Source organism: Anopheles coustani, chromosome 2, assembly GCF_943734705.1.
Source record: "Anopheles coustani chromosome 2, idAnoCousDA_361_x.2, whole genome shotgun sequence".
In the NCBI taxonomy this organism is placed as follows: Eukaryota; Metazoa; Arthropoda; class Insecta; order Diptera; family Culicidae; genus Anopheles; species Anopheles coustani.
In genome coordinates this window covers 11572803-11591073 of record NC_071289.1, presented here as the reverse complement: position 1 = coordinate 11591073, position 18271 = coordinate 11572803, and the positions used below count along the sequence as shown (strand labels likewise).

Here is an 18271-nt window from a genome sequence, read left to right as displayed (position 1 = left end):
CCAAATTCAAACCATTAGCCTCATCCGCGAATCGCTTGCCGAACGGCATTTGAAACGGCCGTTGCCGCCGCTTTTACAACCTCCTAATATTATAAACGCCAGCAAAACCTCTGACAGCTCCACCGAGTAGACCGTTGCACTTCCTTGGCAGATTGGTTTCGCTATTTTGTGGATCCTATAAATCCGCTTTACGACGCCCGTTTCCTGCGCCCGCATCAACCTTCCCGGCGACCGGCGGGTTCGTGGGATTCGTGGCGGTGACGTGAACGTGAAACAAAAGTAAAACATACGGTGAGCAAAATGGTAAACTCTCGGCACTGCAGCAACAGGGACCTACGTTATCTTGAACATTTCCCCGTACATACTATGCTTCGGTAGTACGAAGGCCATCACGCGGATGTCGTACTTGTACAATCCTTCGACCTGGAAGGTAAGGGTTATTGATGTAAATAAGAGATCTCCACCACTTCTAGCAATATAGCTTCTAAACAAATATTTACCGTTCTAAGTTCACATATCTCGTTTGCGGTAAACTGATTAGCGATCGCGGGATACACTTCTGTCAGCTCACAGTGTAGTACGTGTCCACCGCGTCTCAGAAATGGCACGGCGTGGTCCACATCTGTAAACAATGGCAGATCATCCGGAGATCGTGGAGGTATGGCTTTGCGATCGTGCATGTGGGTACTGTACGGAAGGGTTTGCTCCTACAAAGTGTAGAGTATGTAAGGGTTAAGACTATAACTTTCTGTATGCCTCATCCTACTATACATCCGTTGTTTGTCAGAGGACTCACCCTGAGTAGTATTCGATGATAACCCGTGTCGGTCAGGGATAGCTTGAGCGTGCTGTCGATCACTTGCGGGATCGTCTCCGGTCCTATCATCTGGGAACTCAGCAGACCGCTGACAACCGTGGAGGTGTAGTAGTTGTAGAGCACCAGGTTGGCGACCAGCAGCACGATCAGGGCAAGGCGAGCCGGCACCAGCCGTGACACGTACGGTACCCCCTGCTGGGCCACGCAGGATACCACATCGACCAGGTACGCCACGGTGGCTCGAGGCGGCTCGCACACGCGCAGCCATCGTTCGGAGAACCGTGCCAGATACTTCAGCACAGCCACGGCCAGCGCGAGCGACACCAGAAACGCGATCCACACGGACGGCGAAAATGGAGCAACGAAGCCGTTTCCTTCCGACTTGCTGCCGATGTCCGGTGTGATTTTGTAGATGAAACCAGTTCTGCAAGAGACCGTAAGCGATCGCGCGTCGATAGCGCGCGAGTTAGCGATAGCCAGCCACCGGGTCCCGCGCATCCACCACCCGCTCTTACTCGAACGCCCAGCTGTAGTGGATGGAGTCGAGTTCCGGTTGACGGCTCAGCCGCATGATGATGCCGGTCGCGGCGACGTCCGTTTCGCGGCGTTGCACCACTCCCAGCAGTCCCAACCGGTAGCCGGATGGCAGCCGACCAGCCCAGCCACGCGTCGGCCGATACTTGATGCTGAGGAGGTCAAGACCATTAACCAATCGGTCCCTTATTGGGTGAAGCTTGTGCTCGCCACTGCACGTACGTGAAATTGTGGAAATCCCGCAACACAACCAGCAGCGCGTAGTGGTACTTGACGAACGCCACGATACCCTTGCTGAGTCCCGGTTCGGCCAGCAGCTGATCCACCATCCCGGATGTCACATTTTCCCTATCGATCTAGAGCAGCGTCCCTGTAGGCGCGCGGAATCTTCACCGAGCCCAAACACAACGCAAAAGACTCACCACCGTGACGCCGCGCAGTTGGAGGGAGTTGAAATTCTGCCGAATCCTATACCGGCTGTAGTTCGCCAGCAAGCTAAACCCTTCACCCTTGCGCCAACTCCCGTAGAGCGTCCGGTAGACGTCTTTGCAGAGGTGGCGCCCTTTCGAATAGATATCGAACAGACTAACGGCCCCGTCGCTCGCCGCATCGGCGGTAATCAGATCCGTGTTCATTTGGATTCCGGTCGTATTCCAAAGCACCCGGTGCACTTCCCTCCGGTCGGTTGTGGGTCGCGCAGCCAGCAGCAGCCAGCTGTAGGTGTTGTTCAGGAGCCGATATTTGGAGACCTACAAAGATAAACACCATCGTTGAAGTGGGGTGTTCCGTTTCACAAAATCTCCGATGCTTTCTTCCCCAACATCTGCTGCTCTTTATTTCAATCTCACTTCCTCCAGCAGACCCGATGCACCCGGACACTGGTAGTCCAGCACGCAGCATGGTTTGGCGTACTGTCGTGGGGTAAATATGGCCGGTACGTTCTGCTGCAGGATCGGTGAGCCGATGTCGACGAACCGCACCGATATGCTCCTAGTGCCAGCTGCTTGCAGCACCAGTTTCCGCTGCGAAATGACTTCCTTCTGTTGCTGCTCCAGCTGTCCCGAAAGGCAGTCGAAAATAATCGCGTGTTTGCAGTGTCTTAGGGACAAAAAATCAAGCAGAAGGCTTTCCCGGTCTCGGGCAAAGTTTGCGTCGAGGAAAACTGCCACGGAGAGCAGCAGCGATAGCAGGACTGTAACCTTCATTCTTGCAAAGTTAGAGCGGATTTGATGAATGTCGAGCGGGGTGGTTCTGATTTTGAAGGATAATGATCCTAGGATGTCTGACACTGATGGGTTGATTGACAGGCTAAACCTACAGGATGATTTATTCAAATGATAAATTATCGACTCCCTCAATGCTCAGGCAGGGGAATGACACGCTCTTTAATGTCTCGAGTGATACTACATTACAAATTGTTATGCCTACGATTTGATGATTATAATTGATTTGATAATTTGATTCAGATAGCTCAAAATTCTCTTTAAGTTGTGTAATCAAGTATTTAATTAAGCTTGAAAGAAATGTTTAGTTTATAATACACGTGAACTCTTTGAATCTAAACCGTTATAACGTTCCTGATAAATATTTCAAAAATATTAATATTTAGACTGTGTTCACTGAATGATACTAATAGGATTTAGGCTGTGTCTACTGAGTCAAGATATAGCAATTCGTTTTTACTTACATCTTTAGTCACTTAATATACCCTTAAAGTTTAAAAACTCCTTTACCGCATACAGATTGTGTAAATAAACAACATGCTTGTTCAATCCAGGGCTAAAGAATTTTATCGAGGGTATTTAACGCTATAAATCATGCGGAAGAAGTTTAAACTCGGGTTCAAAGCATGTATGGAGCATGTTTAAAAACGCGCTTATCGCTCGCATAACATCAACAATCACTTCCATTCGGTTGAAGACATAACCTATTTATCTCGTCACCGCAGCGCGACTGCAGCTGTTGATGGGATAATAATCGGTAGCCGCGACCGTCGGAACCGTCTCCCGGCCCGCAACGATGGCGACGCCAAAGCGAACGAAACGGAAAAACTCGCGTCCAGCATCGCTTAAACACAGAGTTTGCACGGCACGACGGGCAACAGTGTCACGTGACCTTCCGGGCCTCCCTAGAGCCGCACTTGGCAGCAGATCTTATGTCGTCCCGTCGCCCTAATTATCTTATCTCCCGGCGAGAATCGGCGAACCCGGCAAACGACTCCGGGCGTTCAGGCCGCCGGTCAGATGGTGTGCATTTTCGCACGCGCACACCGGACATATGCCGCTCAAATTGACTGTCATCAACCTTGACAACTTTGATCCCTGCCTGCCCCCCGGCCCATCGTCCACCGGCCCGAACCCCGCCCGCCTCGACACGCGGCCCGGCGGATGCAGGTTGCGGTCAATATAATAAAATTATAATTTTTATTACACATCCTTTGTTTCGCTGGCGCAGTGCGCAGAGACTCCGTGTCATTGACGCCACTCGATGGAGTGGTCGGTTCGGTTTCGATCGTGCCCCGTCTCGAGTCACCTTGACCACCACCGAGACGCAGACACGACCACCCCGCCCCACCGAGCGGAGTGATTCCCACTCCGCCCGACGGCGAAGGGATAAAACCTACGGCACTTCTCTTCTAGGGAGCTTTGCTGGGTTCGGGTTTTTGCGGTCGGAATCGCGTTCCTTCTTTATCTCTTTCCTCCCCTGTGACATTTTACATAATTATATGCAAACCAACGGGGTGGACGGTGGGGAGGCGCTTGATACCAATGAAAGCAACCCCGTTTTTCCTAGCAAGGAACCACCTCCTGTCATGACTTTGAGCAATATTAAACATGCTAATGTAATGTGTTGTAAAAAGTAGGTACGAAGGTTTTATAGGCAAAATTAGCATATGTAACCATCGTAATCAGGGAATTTCAATGCACTTTGCCAAAGCTGGGCAGAATTTAAAAAAAAAAAGTTTTAATCACTGACTTCTCAAAGAGAGAAATAATATTTTAATGTACTGAGGCTGAAAAATTGAGAAATTTCTCAAATAAATATAACAGGAATTGATAAAAAAATTAACGAATGAAAAAGAGTTTTCAAAAACATTAAAATAAATTATGAACAATTTCTAAAAATACATTATCCTCATTCTCTGATGTGTGATCTTCATTAAATTGAAAATTAAAATAAAAGTTTATTTTCGGGGAAGACTTTATCCATCAGACATTCTCCATCTTTAACTCAGTTAAAGTACTTCAAATATTGTGTTAACATCACGATTGAAGTAGTTAATAAACCAAAGTTTGGGTTAAAGGAATGACGGTGTCTCCCTGATATTTCCCAGCAAAATAACGAAAAAAAAAACGGACACTATAACCTGAACTCACCAGACGGGTGAAGTGTAAATGAGAACCTCGTCACATTCTCAATGCGGTTATGGGAGAATGGTTTTCCCAGTTCGCACGGGTGATCACCGGGCCGGAGAAAATTAGTACCATTGTGTCTGGGTGGGGAAGGTATCGTTTAGGAAAAACGGTGGAAAGATCTTGAGCTACCGAGGGATTTATATCAAGAAAAAAAAACAGTTTATTGTAGGATTGGAAAGAATGTGGGGTAGACATAGTCTGCCCCACGACCCCCGGTAGGTTTTCCGGCTCGAATTTCTGCCACCGAGTTCTGCACAGACAGCAAGAGAGAGAGGGGGAGAGAGTACCGTTCCGCTTGTGCACGAATTATTTGTGTCAAGAGTGCGTCCAACCGTTCGCTGGCCGCGGGGATGCGTATCATTCTTTCCCACACGTGCCACGGCGGATGGGGTTAAGTGGAATGGGATGAGCTGCGGTGGCACAGGATGGTTCCGGAATGACAGCGATCCACTCATGTGCGATCTCGAACCGATCAGTCTTAATGATCCTTCGGCTGGTTCGGCGGGGGGAAACAAAGTAAGATTAGATAGTCATTATCGTTCGGTAAACGGTTATCTTGCGGGGCCAACAGCAGTTACCGATTAAATGCTCGCCAGACAGCAGACGGATCGGCCGGATCGGAGCAAACGGCTGGATGATTCATAATCATATCGAAACGGTGCGGAACTCGTTGGAGAGCAAATGTTTTATGGGTTTCCGCTTAGCCAGTGAAAAGACTTGAAAAACAAATCGAACCAGGGAACAGACAAACAAAAAAAAAAACACACAGAGGAGAACAAACCGACAGACAGTTCACCATTCGTCGATGATCGAGCGAAATGTTCAACTAATCTGCGGTAAAACCCATTCGGACACAGATTACTTGCCCCCGGGAGAACGGTGCGCTCCGTTTCCGGAGCAAACCCCCGGGAGCCAACGCACACACACGCACGGACACAGACATCCGCCCCGAGACCGCGGCGGGGTTGTTGTTGTTGTTGTTGAACAATTTGCTTACGGTGCTTCGACTACTCTATCAATCTCGCATAGCTCCGGCCCGGCGAACGGGCGATGTTTAATTTATCATTGCAATCAATCATTTTGCGCAGCATTAATGTTATCATTGCGCAGGATTTTTCTAGGTGGAAGAGAACGCAAACGGGATGCACCGAAAGGGAGGCTGAGGGACAAAAAAACTACCACAACACACACACACACCGACACGGTACGGAATCGAAAGCAAAACGCGGGGCGGGAGAAAAAAATGGTTGCACACCCGGTCGAGGGTCCTCTCGAGACCGGTACATCATGATAGGTCAATTGAACGGTAGGTGAGTTATTAAACGCTGGCGGCGACGTCCGCTGGCGGGCTCCCTACCTGGCAGGGAGAGGGTAAGACGTGCCCGTGCCATGTGGGGGGGGGGGGGGAATTTATGCTAGCAAGAAGGGAAACGTGGAAAATGGAGAAAAACCTGCACAAACGAGCGCATCGCGGTGGGATGAAAAGTGAGGGGAGGTTGGAAGAAAAAGTAAAACACAAGATCCCGCCGACCGCCGAGAGCTCGGATCGGGGCACGTCGAGGCGTCAGCGCGCCCTTCGAACGGACCTCCAGGTACTCGAGATGTGGAGTGCAGCGTAATATTAAAAGCTATAACCCTCTTTTTTTTTATCATAAATTATAATTGTGACAATAAACGGAGAATTACACCTTCGCAAAGGCTCCCTCGGAAGGCCTTGGAAAAAGCGCGCGGGCGCGATGATGTACGAACTACCCGACGACTGGTCCCCGTCCGCGCCCGCCACCGGGAGTGTCAGATCGTGTCCGGAGGAGAAAAACTCGACTCGAAGCGACACACCGTGTCCGATGCGATGCCATCCCCGGGCTGCCTTCGATGGTGGGTGCTGCCAGTATGCGCCGTTGATGTGGCCGCACTGACAGCGCACCGATAGCTGCCAACGAAGGGTGGGGTGGGGAAGATCCCAAAGCATCCCTCTTCCTTCCCACCCAAGCCTCCACGCGAGTGACAACCGACCGTGCGCAATTGTGCAACACTAATCACTTATTCGCCCGCCGATCCCTGCGTACGAGTGTCGGGAACCCTAGCGACGGTGGACTTCATCTTCGTCTTCGTTTGGTTCGCTCGTCGATGGCGTCCGCCTTGTGTCGTCTCGATCGATGAAGTCCTCAGTCCGCCAGGCCCGTGTGCCGTCGCTATCGGGTTTCGCGTCTGCTCTTGCATTTTTCCCTTCCCTTCGCATGAAGCATTGAAGTCTCTAGCGTTTGCGATCATCAGCCAGTAAAGTGTTACCGTTTTTGCCGTTCGATTGATGGCACCACATTTCCACCGCGCATCATCATCATTCACCGAACCGAACGCGCGAGGGTGGATGGGGGGGGGGGGGGGGGGGGGGGGTTGGAGAAGAATTTGCCTCCAGGGAGCAAATCGCACCGTCACATGCTGCAGGGACGCTTGTCGCTTGGCGCGCTTTTTCCCGAGCGCGGTGAAACGTGGGCGGAAGGAAAACGACGCCAAAGGGAAAACCCGAACCCGGCAAACCTTCCTGCGCGGCTAAGGGCAGCTAAGGTACCAGAACATAATAACTCCGGCTGTCGACCGTGAATAGTTGCGCCTGCGCACTGATTGAATTAATTGATTATGAATAAACATCATGCGGAGATAAACGATCGGTGCGTTTGAGGATTGATGTTTATCGTTTAGCTTGGGAAGGGAAGGGACAGGGCGGGGAGTGGGGAACGGTTCGGCGTCTTGGTTAGGATAGATTGAACGCTGCAGAGTGCGGCATCATTCGAGACGCCAGACGATCGCATTAGGATGAACGACGATGAACAGTAGTACTGCAACAGCTCGAACTGCATCGTCCGGGTAGGAAATGCGGTTTTAGGAACCATCTAAACCTCATCGTGGAAAACTGCAACGTGGTTGACCCGGTTTAGACCACGGTATCGTCGGTGCGATAATGCGCGCGAGCGGAAATTGTAAGCCATTGGCGCGACAAGATTGTTGCAAAGTGAAGCCGTCCGTTCTTGGCGATAAATTATTTTCCAACATTTATACCTACGATAGGTTAGCGAGTCGGTCAATATCGACCGGGAAATGTTCCGATTAAATACTGATGAACGGTGACATGAACGCTATATAAATTGGACCATCGATTAGCATACGACGTCTGGCGCGTTTGTCCTCCATCCGAGGCTTGACGTCTCGGGACAAATCGGTGTACTTATATTCAAAATGATATGTTAGACCCATTAACTTAATCAAGTCAATACTTTATTGTAACACAACATAAGGTTAAGTTGTGATTAAGAGACAAGCAATTTAAATACTTAAGGGGAACTTCGGCAGGATGTCCATCCATTGGTAACGGAAGTATGCATTTGACTAAAATTAAAACCAAAAGACACGAAATTAATTCGAAAAATCAACTCAAATAAAAGAAGCACCGTATTTATACTTTAGCTCAATAATTGCTCAAAAAACTACTGCTCATATTTTAAAACAAACCGTACATTGAAACTAGAAACTTTTAAAACCAAAATTCATTTCTAAATGTAAAAATTAATTAACCAGAACAAAGTTTTTCATTGAATAGAATTAATATTTGTACTTTATACAAGATACGATATCAAAACGGTTTGTACAAAATTGTCGTCTTTTCTTCCTACAATTTTGTCTTTCCGAAACAGTTAAATTTTAAGCTTCATGGATTAAAAAATGATACATCACATTAATAAGGCACATTTTGGAATACAAAAACAAAGAAAATTCTCAACCGTGTCCATCACGTCAGCGCGACCAAGAAACAGAAGCTTCGACACTGTTTGTTGAGAGGCACAGATTGCGATCGCGGAACATCGCGGTTTTCTCCTGGCATCGCGATACCATCTCCCGCAGGTATTGCATTCCCAATTTCCTCCCGCGAGCGAACGAACCGAGCGAGATTTGATGTGTGTGCGAATTTTGTTACTTCGTTTTTTCCTATTCGTTTTGCCTGTGCATTCGTCGAGAAAGTTCTCCTACTTCGATCGTGGCTTCACGATCACTTCCCGCAGAATCGCGCATCTGTTCGCGGCGTACGATCTGTCGTACGGGCACGCAATTTCTCCTCCCAATTTGCTTTCTCTCCAAGGATCCGGACTCTCTTCGATTCTCGGAAAGCTTTTCCTTCGCACAGCATGGATTTCGATTTCACGTACGCGCGATTCCGGTTCTCTCTGGAATTGAAAGGGTTTCCCACGGGCAGGAGGGGGGGGATCTTGTTGTGGTGTCCGTAGGAAAAATGGAAACAACACATCATTGGCACCGTCTCTTCGTTACCATCAAACGATCCCCACCAAGTACGATCGTTCGAGGAAGGCGAAGGAAGTTAGATCCAGAGAGGTTTGGGTTATGTTTATGTTGTTACTGGTTTTTGCAAGTTCAGCAAATGTACGATATTTTAAGTTAAAACTATGGGATTGATTTCTAAATGATGTGCCGAATGAGGAAGCAATTGTGTGTTATTGAAATTAAATTAAACTATCGAAATTAGCCGTGCCTTGAGCAAAGTGGTTTGAAAATATTTACCTTTGACCTCAAAAGAAACCGCAATGTTCATTCAAGATTGTCTTTCGCTCCTTACACAGCTTTATCGAAGAAAACAGAGCGATCCTCTCTGCAAGTTTCCCGCGAAGCTTTAGCCTCCCGCGTTGAGTTGATGGAACTCATTCTCCTGAAACCAAATTCCTTTTCGTTTTTCCTTTTTCCCTTTCGCTAGTTTATTTTCCTTCATTCATTCCTTGCTCTCATCTTTTATTCTGTCTTGTTCCTTCCACCTTAAGAAGTTGCTCGTTTCATCTTCGAACCAGCATCCTCCGGAGCATGAGTGGTCGGGCGCATGTGCAGTTCGGTGCCACTGGCCGCATGGTCCTTAGAATCTCGCACTCCCGCTCTTTATATCATTCTCCATCTTTCTCTTCCTTGCTCCCCGCGCCAGATCGAACCCCTTTCTTTAGGGCAATCGTGGCTGCTGCTTTCTTTCTTCGCTTTCGCTCCGCGCTTGATCTCTAAGGAAAACGTGAAACGCTCCCGTTACGATCCGCGGCGCTCGATCGGACGCAAGAGAATGCGCACACGTCTTCTGCGGCCTCGCAAAGTCCCGGCCTGCGGGATCGCGAGGAAGAGAGCGATTTCCTTCGCGGGAGAAATGCACAACGCGCACGCCAGATCGCGTCCGGGAGTTCACCGTCGCTCACGGTCGCTACTCTCGCGCATTGGTCTTTCTTCGGCTGCGCAAGATATTTGTATATAAAATTGCTCCGGTGACTTAAGTTTAAATCAACTACTTAAGTCAGTCGTACTTAATATTCGAACAGATACGGTCGGGTGTAATAAAAACAAAATATAAATTAGCATTATCAAACCCGTGGTGCGGCCATCGAGCAGACACCCAGCAACTGCGCGATCGGACGAAGGGATTTTTGTTGTGTTTTTTCGCTCTCCCGTTTTGGTTGTATTTTTTCCTTTTCTTGTTGTCGTAAGTTTACCACCGTCCATCGATCTGTTTTGTGCGGTTTTCTTGCGGTGCGATCGTCCCCGGACCCGTCAGCATTGTCAGTCGTTGTCGTCGCCGCCGTCTTCGTGGTCGTCCGCAGTCCGCGTTCGAAACTTCCGTCGCGTTTATGCACACACGCTCTGATCGTGCACCGGGTCCAGCGTCCGGATCAGGCTGCGTCCGGGAACGGTTTCCCGTGTTCCGGGTTCTGTGTTCGTAAACTTCTGGCCAATCGACCGCCGAAGCGTGTGAAACTCTATCTCGCCCGTCTCGCCAGCGCCGAAAGTATAAACAACAGCGACAAAACCCCTTGAAACAAGTTCCATTCCACCGGACGCTCCCGGGCTCGTCGGTGGAAGTTATCGTTATTGTTGTCATTGTGTGCAACAGGAATTAAACAAACTCTGGACAATTTTTCGGTGAGGTTCGCCGTCGAGGGCAGCGTTGCAGTCACCGGTGCGCCGCGCCGTGGAATTATTGCGTGCGTGCACAAGCGCGTTCGTCATCTGCGATCGGCAGTGATTGCTGTCATCGTCGCTGTCGTCGTTGCCGTCATCGCTCTCGTTATCGCGGTTTTACGTGCAGTGCGATCTTTCTGCCAATTGGATGTAATTTCATCGTTCTGGAGTACATATTTTAAATTGGAAGAATTTTTACCGCGGGTATCGGCTTTCAGTGAGTGTAAAACCGTTTTTTTTTCGTAGGAATTGTCGCTTTTTCCGTTCGTTTCGTCCCGCCCTCTGGAAAAGGAAACTGTAAGCCGCAAGTGAAGTGGAAGATAACGTGCTGCAAATCCACCTCCTTGCTTGCTCGTACTCTGCAAATCCGTTTGGAAAGGTTTTCGGAAAGCCGTTTTAGCTCACCTCGAAAGAAACTTCGCCGGTTGCAGTGGGTTTACGTTTGATAAAGCATGTGCTTCCAAAGAAGTTTGTTGACCGCTACTTGAAATAATGTTCGTATGTGATACGCAGCACTAGTGCGAAAACCAAAGTGTGCTGGAAAACCAAGTTTATTGTGATCTTGTCGATCTTGTTAAGAAGAAAGTGTAATTTAAGGAAAATGAATGATCATGTTGTACAAATGGAATAGTGCTGTGTAAGAGCCGGCTCTAAGTTACACCGTTTAAGTACCTGAACCATTCTTCCATCGACAACAACGGTGGGCCTTTTAGGGTGTTTGAAAATAATATAAAACCGGAGTCATCATAAATCGAGTACTTCACGTATCCACATAAAAGAATATCGAGTAAGTGTTATATAAATATAGTCAAAACGAAAATGAATTATCTACTTGAAAACTAAATTAAACGGTAGGTTTGGTATTGTGTCATTAACAAGGCGTATTTTGTCATAGTTGATGTGATTAACGAGCATTCAAAATAGGATAAATTTCCCATGCATTACGTGTCCAATATCGTGTCTATTTTGAGAGCGTGTCTCGCTTCACAGTTTTCTGACATTTAACGAAAACTTATCCGAAACCGATCCGTTACGTTGGCAATCGGCATTAACACGATTCCACTGCACCGAGAATTCTGCTTTTTAACCTCTTGTCAGCCACTCCTGTGCCCGTGGTGGCATTCTAGTTTAATTTCCTGTCCCACGGGACGGCAGTCTTGGGCTGAAAACAGCGAAACCCGGGAGAAGGTCTCCGGCTACGACCGCACCGGTTAATTAGCAATCTGTTTGGCAATCTCTATCGAACCCGAGCCGGTGCACCAGCACCTTTCAGCATCCATGTAAATTCGCTACACACCGCTTTCAGGGTGCCGACTGACGATTTTTGCTCCTCTTGGGGTTGTTTTTTTCCCTTTTCGCGACCTAAAACCCTCCCCGATCGCGATGAGACGATTCTTCGTGCCGCGGAGGATCTCGCTCTTCGGCGCGATCGTCTTGCAAGGCCCAGGAAGCCTACCAACCCCTCGCCGGGTACAATACCGTAACAACGGCGATACTTAGCAAGTGCACAAGAACGACGATGACTAATCGGCGCCGTGACGCGCATGGCGGTAGAAAATCGGTTTCAAAACAAACCGTAAATAATACCCATTGAATGCGGGATAATAATGGTTTAGGTGGAGGAAAATAAGTCCGGGGTTCAAATGTAAACCCAAACGTTCGTCGCGGCCGGCGCACGGATGATTTTCCTCGATTTATTCGCGCGACCAAACGACGTGTACGTTCACCTTCCCTCCGACTCGACGATGACGAAACTTTGGTGCTCCGGTAAGCGCTGCGCTGCTCCGGTGCGAATCAATATTTCCAACACGGTAAATTAATCAATTTGCGGACAGTTCAAATGCACACGAGCGAGGTGCACAAGCACCAGCTAATGATCAGCGGACTCATTGTGAATGGGAAACGATCTCAGTGCGGTTCTATTGAAAACTCGAGCAAACCGTTTAACACCCTTCAACTAAGGTGATCGAATGAACTTGGGAAAGGGGTTAGAATATAACTCCAAACATAACTAAGGTTTTACTAACGATGTCTTCAATTTATGCTTCTGATTTGAGTTAGCTTCCGAACATCGTTTTATGGCAAGAAAATAAAAATTTATCAAACTTTTTAAAAGTTTATCATTCTTGTGTCCCTTCTTTGGTAAAAACTGTTAAATCGTTTTGTTCTCAATGAACAAATTTAGAGAGATTTTCCATTAAAATGGTTCTTCATATATCTGTTGTAGCAAATAATTGCAAAGCAGTGTGACAAGTGTGACGATATATTTATCGACATCAGCCATAAGCCGGACAACACTATCGCCCGAGGGTAATCCCGGCTACATAAATCACCTCCTTTATGATTAGATGCGCCCGCTTGCGTCACGTCCGGGCGTCCGCGATGAAACATTTGCTCGACAAGGGTACGAACACGGGCGACTAACGATAAGTAAATTGTCATCCTCGGGCAGTGAAGATCGCACGGTCCGGATATAGGTAAAGGTCCCCCAACGATAACAGCAATAGCTCATTTTGTGCGTCGCCGCTTATCTCGACTGTCCAACAAATTCATATATCAGACTTGAGCCGCTCTCGGTCGACAGGGAACTATCAATCAAAAGCCAAATTCACTCTCTTGCGCTCGTGCCCGCCTTATCGCGGGAGGTTCCAGTCAGGGGAGGACGGAAAAGAGCCTGTTTCTGGGCTGCGTCCTTGACTGCACCAACCGGGGCGGTTGCGGTTAGTTTTCCTAGGTTTTTAGAGCCCCGTCCGTCGACGATGGAATGAGCGATGGGACAACCGCCGAGAAGCTATCGTTGCGCCCGAGAACGGTTGGACATATCGGCAAGTGCAGATCTCGTCCTTTTGGCGGAGTGGCGAACGCTTCCATTCGATGCGAATCATTGCGTTCGTTTTGTTCGACCAGAAGGAACTGATCGCTTCGTCGAAATCTTTGCACTCTCGATCGTTCGTTCGTTTCTGGATGTTCCTTCGAGGGTTTCTGAGTCAATAAATGTGAACCGGAGCAAACGAAGCAATCAATATCGGCACCGAGGGCGACGGAGGACACAGCACGCTGTTGATGGAGCACTCCCGAGCTCCGGTAGGTCAACAAGTGACAGTTGTAACGCATCGATCGCATCAGTTCCTGCGATCAACTCGCGGGACGGGTGAAAAGCTACTAATCCGACGCACCATTCACGGTCCATCCGATTCAGCAAGGACTGGGAAAGTCAGATACACAATCTCCTGGCTCCGTTACGAATGGGAACTCCCTCGCGAGACCCTTGGGGAAGATTAATATCTCGTCCCAACCCAACCCGTACCTGACAGGGGCGATAGATTTCCACTGCCTTGCCAACTCTCTGGTGCTTTTATTTCCACGCCTTAAGGCTTCCATTCCGTCATGACCCGAAACGCGAGTACATAAATAATTCGAGCACTTCCTGTCAAGTGCCGGCAATTTGCGGACTAATCCGCCGGGTGAAGAACTGCGCATTGCTGGTATAAGCCATTCCGGAACAATCAGAAACGATTCCGACGGGATCGAGCGGGTCAAAATGATATTCATATCTGCAGGAACCTTTCAAATACTAACCCACGGGACCATGGTTGGAAAGTGAGTGCCAGTCCATCACTTTGGCACGCCGTTCCCAGCGCATCTGGTGTACCGCAGCAGATGGTATTCAAATAGCCCCGAAGTCAAGGCGGAAAAATGGAACAAACAATAAAAGGCAACCACCGTGCCCTGGCCGCGGCACCTGTAAATTAACGAAATCCACTTCTTTTAGTTTCCACGCATTCCGCGCGGCCGCTTTTCCGGCTCGGGCCGGAGTGATCAATCAATAAATTATTCCATCCAGTGCGCAGTTTTTCCTTTTTTTCCCACCCCACCCATAGATCGTGCAGGCAGGGGATGCTCCGGGTGTGCTAATGAATCCGATCTTGCCGACGGGAGGAAGTGGAGGATTACAACATGTGTTCTAAGTGCACCGCGCTTTGGAAGCGCCTCCCCGAACGCCGCCGAAAAGGAACGCCGGCTTCCTTTTGTGATTGGTGGCGTGATGTAAATAGCACCCGGAGCATGAGGGTGCCGGGGCCGAACCATGTGGCCCTGGCAAATGGCACCGTATCGCCCAATTGGATCTTGGTATTGTCGGCATTGTGAAAGTCACGCGGTGATTGCATAATTTTCGTTTTTCACCGGTTGGATATGGTTCCTAAGGGAATTTCCCAAAGAAGTCTCTAGTAGAGTCTCTGCAGCGTGGCCTACGACAGTCCTCCGTGCCACAAAAGTCACGTATTTCAGCTCGAGGATTACAAGAACGAAATAAACAAAACTAGAAGGAAGACATTCATCGCCCCATCGAAAGACGGTTACAAAATCAATGCCGGAAAAGTTTGCTCGCTCGGTCGGGTTTCGCGGCACGCGCGGTATCATAATTTAAATGTCATCCGCCAGGGAGCACCGTCAACCCCGGGGACCGGTGAACTACTTCTAGCCAAAGGTATCATTCTATTTCGGGCCCTCGCCTGGATCTGGTTGGGTGGGAAATTATGAATCAAAACGTAAAATCTTCAACCACCACGCACTCGGGAGCGAAAAACAATCACCAAAAGAGGAGAGATAGCCAGAATGGCAAAAATAGGAAACGAGGCACCCGCGGCTGCCAAAATCTGAACGGAATGGTCCACGGTGCAAAGACAGTGCTCCCTTGACGCCGGAAGCGCGCAGAAGTGAATGAACGAGAATGAGAATAACATTTCGTGAAACAAAAACGAAAAGAAAACACATGGAAACGGGGAGGGGAAAGAACCACAATCCTAGTCGTAAGAAACTAAGTTGAGAAAAAAAAAACTAAAACGCACACACACACACACTACGGGTTCCCAGGCGGCCAGATCGCAAATCGCTCCAGACCCCAACTTAGTCTTCCTGTGCCAGAGCGTGACAGCATTCGATGGCTTATGAATGATAGTCCGCGATCGGAACGCGATCGTGGAGGGTGCGAAGGTGCTTAAGAATGGTCGCGATCTTGCAAGACGGGAACCACCGGGGAGGTGGCGGCAGGGTTTGCTACCTGTTTCCCGCTTCGCGTAACCCTTGCCCTCTTGGTGGCTTGAGGAGAGAAACAAAAACCCCAACCAAGCCAAGAACAAACGCCAACGGTAGGCTTCATTAAAGTTGCTTCAGTTTCTCCCTCTTCCTCTCATCTTTCTCTTGCTTTTCCTCTCTTCTATCCTTCCCTTGTGTTTTGTTTTTCTTCCAAGGCGCTACCAACCCCCGGGTTCGGTACTCCAGAATTGACGCCTCGCAAACGTTTTTGATGGTGATGTGGGAAAAATACTTTTCTATGGCTTTTCTGGTGCCGATGGTAAGGATTGGGAAGATCACGCATCGGTGGCCACACTTTGCATGCATCGCTGCCTCATGGGAAACCGATGTAGTTTGCTCCACAACGTAGGGATGCATGTCCTTTACTTGCGTCTATTGGTTTGTCCTTTGTCTTTGAGCGAACTGGAAAAGGATGATGAACCCTTCTAGCGATCGAAAATGAGTCAAATAAATCGTCCTTTTTTGAGGACGCTCTTCTAATACATTACGTTGCACGAGCCTTCCATCAAAGGGGTGATTTTTTATGTTTTTCTTGTCCAAAGTCTTCTTGCCAACGGACGTCACCGTTTCCCACCGATGTCGCACTTCAACCGGACGATCACCGTAAATGTCCGCAAAACCATCCCCTCGAAGGGTGACTGTGTGTGTATGAGGATTTTTTTCCTCCACCATGCAAGCCCTCGGGCACCTTGGGGACGCTGCGAATCATAACCTGCGCTGTTTTACGCAATCTTTCATCAGCTGTTCGATCGCGAGTTCATTCGGGCTGCTTGACTCTTCTCGCTCTCTTTATCTCTCGTCGTGATGTGTTTTTACATCTTCTTCCACTTTTTCCTTTTCCTTCCCTAGCGCGGCTTTCAGTTTCCTGTCCCGTGATCTTTTCCCATTTCGTTTTTTTTTTTTTTGGTTTTTTTTTTCGTTTTTCATCCACGCGCCCCACCGCGCCAGGATGATTGAGGGTGATGTGAATTTCGTTGCCATCTCCCGGATGCTCTCCCAAAGACCTAGCGCACACGGGGGAAGGGCACCCGCGGAGGGGGGGGGGGGGGGGGGCCAACGGTGGCTCTACCTGTAAGCTGAACTATAATTACAAATAAATTGTGCTTCTTTGTTCTTCGGGGTTCATCATCGATAGTCGCGACGGTTGTCGCCGGCTCGGACGGCTTCCATCCATGCGATGGTCGATGGGGCGCTCTCCGGCGCTCCGGCTGCATGATAGGCCCCGTACGGGGGTTGAAGACACCCCCTGCACGCAACCTGGTGTTGGTGCGTATGCATTTATGCGTCCCGTTTTGCAAGTGCAGCAAATTGTTCCTTCCAATGGGAGCGCTCTTTTGTTACTTATTTTTTTATCGCGATTTTTTTTTTGTCCGTTTATTGGTAACTTTTTTTCCCCTAAGTAAGTATGCACCCTCTTATGCACTTTTTTTTCCTCCGATTTTGATTGTGCCCCCTGCATAAAATGCCCGCCAGCACCTTCATTACGCGCACAGAGGTGCTATTAAATGCAAGCGATTTTAATATATTTAAATTCATCCGTTGACTTATTTATAGACGTAGTATTGAGGAACCCTTCGATCCCCTTGCGTTCCCCCGTTTGTCCACCCTCCCTTACCCCACTCGTCGCGAAAAACATCCACTTGACTGCCGATCGTCACGATACAATGTTGCGCAATGGTTCCCCGCCATCGGGGAACGGGTGAGCAAAGACCGAACGGGTATTTGCCACGAAGGATGTCGCGTTTCTTTTCTTTTTTTTTTCCTCTCGTTTCGGCCTTCCAATCCCACGGACATCAGGCAGTTGAACTCTTCATGTGAGTTTGTAACGTCATGGTGCTGTCTTTTTAGTCGTTGGCCCTATCCCACTGCATTTTCTACATCGTACCTACTCGGTACGCTCTTCGACGGGCAGTACGCGGTTTTTTGCTGTTGGTGGCAGTTTTTTCTACCGTTTTTTTTTTTTTGCCTTTCCCCTTTGCCCCCTCACTGGGACAGGTGGGGTGAACTTGTAGCAAAAACGAGCCGCAGCCTAGGCCACTCGCGAATCATCGCTGTATCGGTGCCGTATCGGATGGCGTGCCTGAAGACGTATGTTCCGTTTGCGCTCGTTCCGACTGATTTATGGTTGCTTCTCGCTCGTGAGCTTGCTTGCGAAAATTGGTTATTGAGTATAATAATCTAGTGAAAATTGGTGTAACGAAAGGGGATTACGATTCCGAAAGGCTTTGAAGCCACGTTTTACACGCCTCATCGAGGCAAAATTTCAGCGAAACATTTCGTTAGGAAAATCCGTTATAACTTCAGCTAATAATTTAAATAAAAGATGTTTACAATGTATGAAAATGTTTTGACACTCACGCCGCACATTTTTACTCCAAAATGTTTGATTATAACAATAGATTTCAGTACGATT

At 48.6% G+C, this 18271-nt stretch overlaps 1 protein-coding gene across 1 annotated transcript; it reads right to left on the bottom strand.

Annotated features, from left to right (window-relative positions):
* Positions 1-6: 6 nt before the first annotated feature.
* LOC131262276 (ionotropic receptor 75a) lies at positions 7-2556 on the bottom strand. The gene is made up of 8 exons (XM_058264243.1): positions 2200-2556; positions 1774-2100; positions 1574-1707; positions 1333-1503; positions 797-1241; positions 501-707; positions 338-423; positions 7-220 (listed from the first exon to the last, which is right to left on the bottom strand). Exons 1-8 carry the CDS (start codon positions 2554-2556, stop codon positions 7-9), a joined length of 1941 nt encoding a protein of 646 aa, XP_058120226.1.
* Between the last annotated feature and the right edge of the window lie 15715 nt (positions 2557-18271).